The following is a 4,300-nucleotide window of genomic DNA, read 5'->3' on the forward strand; positions in this document are numbered from 1 at the left end:
GAAGTTGTCCACGTGTCACAAGGAGATCAAAATACAACGTTAAACCAAGATATAGAATGGCCCACCGTGACTATCGGGTTGACCACTCGTGGAATGCCATGCTGACTGTTCCGTACGGACAGCTCCAAAATTAGAAAAAATAAATAAATAAAAAAAGAAAAAAATTGTCCCATAATTTAACCAACTAACTTTGTACACCCCATTTTCTTCTTAACTAAAAATAACAAATTTTCCTTCTCTCTCTTAAAATAATTATTTAAAAAAAAAAAAAATCACACAGAAACAGGACAAACAAATTTCCCTTTCTCCTCCTTTTCTATAAAAGCTCTGCCTCTGTTATTTCTGTTTTGCTTCATGGAGTTTTATTGTCATTGTTTCTTCCATTTCACTCAAACTTCTTCTTTGCTTCACAAAACTCCATCTTTCTTCCATTCTCTTTCATTTTAAAACAAACCCTTTTGGTTTTTTGTTCCTTTTATCTTTGAAGTTATGTTGCAGGACGTTGTCCGCTCTGCACCGGAGCAAATGCTTCCCATTGTAATATTTTATAACGCTTTCATCTCTGCTTTACAATATTCGTGAATGTTTGAGTCAGCTTTGGTTTTGATATTGGGTTTTCATTTTCATGAATGCCTATAAGGTTTATGACAAAATTCCTAGCTGCCCATTTTGAGTTCTTTGTGCTTGAGAAATGGGTTTGATTGTTGTGGAAACATGTGGCTTGTAAGTCTTCTTGTTACAACATTTCTGGGTTGGATTCTTATTCAAAATATCTAAGATAAATGAGAGAGAATCCATGCTTGACAAGCATCTCACATGGATGTGTTGTTGGAGTTGATTTTTAAATTCTATTTGTTTGTCCAGACTGGGAAATTTTTACCACTAGTCCAGCCAAATTTAGTATTCCATTAGCTTGAAGCTTTTTTTTCTCTTTTGCACTCCCACATATCACATGAGCATAAATGCACATCCTTTTCAACTTTGCACAACAAACATGCAGCATTAGAGACCATTCCCTTCCTTTTTGAAAAAGTTTGGTGCATTACATATTGTTTTACCCAAATCCTATGAAAATTCTGGTTGGTTTACATTTTTTTTAACATTGTTATGCTAAATACCTTATCTTCATCTTCTAGTATATATATTTTATCCTGTTTCTTTTACTAAGTTGCATATTTGAGAAGAGAGACTTTATGTGTTTGCGTGTTTTTATTTATAATTCTCCTCGGTTCGGTTGTGAATATGAAGAATGGTGCTTCTTGCTTGTTTGAAACAAAGGTCGATTTCTCTGAAGCCGTGCCTAAAGGCATATTGGTAGAATTAGATTTCTTCTTGTTGATCTATCAAAATATACCGTCTCTTGTTCTTGTTTAGTCCCCTTTTGTTTTTGGTTTTTGTATGCATTGGTGTAGAAGTTGATGTTGGCTTTTGATATTGTCTTTTCAGGATGAAATCTCGAGTCCGATCAATGCGCAAATATTTGATTTCTGTGATCCCGAGCTGTTCGCAGAGACACTTCAGAGCTCCGAGTTCAATTCTTGCTCGAATTGTTGTTACGACAAGAATTCACCATATACTACAAATCTATCTAATTCCCCGGATCAAACAGATAACAACGGCAATGACAATGGCAATACTGTTGCCGCTGCTGCATCGTTTGTACCTGCTAATGACGCATCGGCTGCAACTAACATAACAACCAACAGTACTAGTAATCTGACTGCTATCTTTGATTCCCAAGAAGAACTTGACAATGATATCTCTGCTTCCATAGACTTCTCTCCATCGGCTTCGTTTTCGATCCCTCAATATCTCACCATCCAGTCGGGGCAGTTCGACGTTTCTCAAGTGCAGTCTCAAATGCCATTAATAGATCCCATGATTGAGGGGCTTGTGCAGTGTCCTATGGCTCCAGTTGGAACTCTCATCGACGAAGATCTACCGTCAATTTATGTCGATGATTGCCTGTCTTCCTTGACTTCCTACATGCCACTGAATCCTTCTTCCCCTTCATGCTCGTTTGTCGGAGCAACCATGGCAACTTACCTCCCCACTACATCAATGACTCCTGCTACATCGACTGTCGAAAGTTGTGGAATGTTCTCTCTCCTTGGCGCAGAATTGCAACCACAAGACCTCGACTATCAAGGAGACAACTGTGGACTCTACAACCAAGACTGTATGCAGGGGACTTTCAATCCAGCAGACCTTCAGGTACTTAACTAAATGCTATTAGACTATACTCCGTCTTCAACAACGACAAAATAAACAGACCGAAATGATTGTCACTCAACATTTTTGTTCTATATAAAAGGTGCTTAACAATGAGAATCTACAACTGCCTGCTGGGGCAATGAACTGCACTTCTTTAGCATCAGATCTCTCAAGCTTAAAGGACAGTACTTTCAAAGTAGGAAAACTCTCCATGGAAGAGAGAAAGGAGAAGATTCATCGGTATATGAAGAAAAGAAATGAAAGGAACTTCAGCAAGAAAATCAAGGTCCTCACTCATTGTTTCTTTTTCACCCCTCCCCTCTTTATAATCAAACTTGAAATCTTTCTAATGGCGGAAGCAAATCAACAGTATGCCTGCAGAAAAACGCTGGCAGATAGCCGGCCAAGGGTTCGGGGACGGTTCGCAAAGAACGACGAATTGGCAGAGAATCACAGGGCTGCTTGTAGCAACCATGAAGGAGAAGAAGAAGAAGAAGTAAAGCTCCTCTTTGAGCCAACTTTTGAAAGCTTCTCCACTTGGGAGAACAGAGTTTTTTAGAGAGAAAAAAAAAGAACTATATGTATATATATGTGTATATATATATATATATCAATGGTTTTTGTTTTGCAGGTAGTTGTGAAGGAAGAAGATAGCATGGTTGATTCCTCAGATATCTTTGCTCATATCAGTGGAGTGAACTCCTTCAAGTGCAACTATCCAATCCAGTCTTGGATTTGAATTTTTTTATGTTGTTTATTAAAAATAAATCATCAAAAAGAAAAAAAATGAGAAAAAGAAAAAAAAAAAAGGAGAAGAGAGGAAGAAACTACAATTTTGCAGGACCCAAATACAGATATGAACACAAGAATAATAATTATGATATGTAGTAGAAAGAGATAGTGAAGAAGGGTCATAAAATAGAAATAAGTTTGAGTCAGGCCACCTAGCAATCAGACTTTAGAAGTTTTCAATTTGTAGATATCTCATCAACAAATTCAAAATCCTTAATTTGTACATGTTAGGGGTTTATGCCCTCAAAGTTGCAATAATTAATATATATGTTCAAATTTAATTATAAGGTTTGTTACCATACAACAACTCTCTCATGTTCATTTTATTTGTTTTAAGGTTTTCACTTCATATTTATGTTTCACGGTCATATTCAATCTCAAATTATTTTGATTAAATTACTAATTTGGCTTCTATCGTTCGAAGAAACTTAGAATTTAGTTCCTAGTGTTTAAAAATTATAATTAATTCTCGAGAGTGATATCAAACTATAAGAACTAATTATGAATTTTTACTTTTGAAGTTATAGGGACACAAAAAAATATAACTTGAAAGTTTTTGAGATATTATAAGAAATTGAAAAAAAAAAAAAAAAACATGTTTTGAAAATAGCATCTAAAACATATGGATAAAATGTTTAGAACTTAACTTCCACCAATTTTGAGTAGAGTAGACACAAAGCTACGTCGAATAACAATCCAATAACCTCTCTCTTTTTGTTAGTTACCATCTCATCTTGGTTACAACATATACTTTTATTAGTTAGTTGCATGGGGAGGTTTCATATTACTTTATTTACTCTCTGAGAAATGTATGTATGTATTCTTGGGATTATTTTATTAATGAGTTGAGAAATACATTGTCCCGTCGTGATATGATATTAGAGCATATTTTGCTTCGGATTCTCTTTCATGCACTCTAATTTCCATTTTCTTCTTTTTGCGTGTTTTTCTTCTTCTTCTTCTTCATCTTTCATCCCAGTTCCAGTGGCTGAAAAGAAGATTGAAGTTACTGGATCTAAAATTATTTTAATTCAACCAATACCATTACTTTTCAAATTCATACACAATTAAATCATTATTTCATTCATAATTCTCTTGGACCGACCGTTACCCGATGCTGTTATCTACTTCATGGAGTCATGGGCCATTGCTGGTAGGAATAAGGCTGGTTCTCTCACAGGAAAACTCAAGAAACCATTTGATGGAGTTTTGTCTCCGAAGAAATTGCTATTAGTATTGTTTACACTGGTTCTGTCAAGGAGGTTTGGGATGAATTTCATGAACGATTCAAGCA

At 35.5% G+C, this 4,300-nt stretch overlaps 1 protein-coding gene across 4 annotated transcripts; it reads left to right on the forward strand.

Annotated features, from left to right (window-relative positions):
- The first annotated feature begins 363 nt into the window (after positions 1-363).
- LOC120067896 (uncharacterized) lies at positions 364-3,293 on the forward strand. 4 transcript variants are annotated; one of them, XM_039019517.2, is made up of 5 exons: positions 364-537; positions 1,447-2,214; positions 2,315-2,500; positions 2,585-2,710; positions 2,846-3,293. In XM_039019517.2, exons 1-5 carry the CDS (start codon positions 490-492, stop codon positions 2,951-2,953), a joined length of 1,236 nt encoding a protein of 411 aa, XP_038875445.1. In that variant the 5' UTR covers positions 364-489; the 3' UTR covers positions 2,954-3,293. The 4 variants fall into 4 exon arrangements, with proteins under 4 accessions (XP_038875445.1, XP_090164671.1, XP_038875446.1 ...); XM_090308545.1 differs by lacking the exon at positions 364-537 and adding an exon at positions 769-1,079; XM_039019518.2 differs by lacking the exon at positions 364-537 and adding an exon at positions 1,100-1,278.
- The last annotated feature ends 1,007 nt before the right edge of the window (positions 3,294-4,300 follow it).

The sequence above is a fragment of the Benincasa hispida genome, chromosome 12, assembly GCF_027475165.1.
Source record: "Benincasa hispida cultivar pf3 chromosome 12, pf3_genome.v1.1, whole genome shotgun sequence".
Classification (NCBI taxonomy): domain Eukaryota; kingdom Viridiplantae; phylum Streptophyta; class Magnoliopsida; order Cucurbitales; family Cucurbitaceae; genus Benincasa; species Benincasa hispida.

Excerpts from the sequence above, each read along its gene's own strand:
- LOC120067896 (XM_039019515.2), top strand. The coding sequence starts at position 1,243 with ATGAAGAATGGTGCTTCTTGCTTGTTTGAAACAAAGGTCGATTTCTCT. Across the intron at positions 2,501-2,584 it reads ACTTCAGCAAGAAAATCAAG|TATGCCTGCAGAAAAACGCT; the intron begins GTCCTCACTCAT and ends GCAAATCAACAG. Across the intron at positions 2,711-2,845 it reads AAGGAGAAGAAGAAGAAGAA|GTAGTTGTGAAGGAAGAAGA; the intron begins GTAAAGCTCCTC and ends TTTGTTTTGCAG.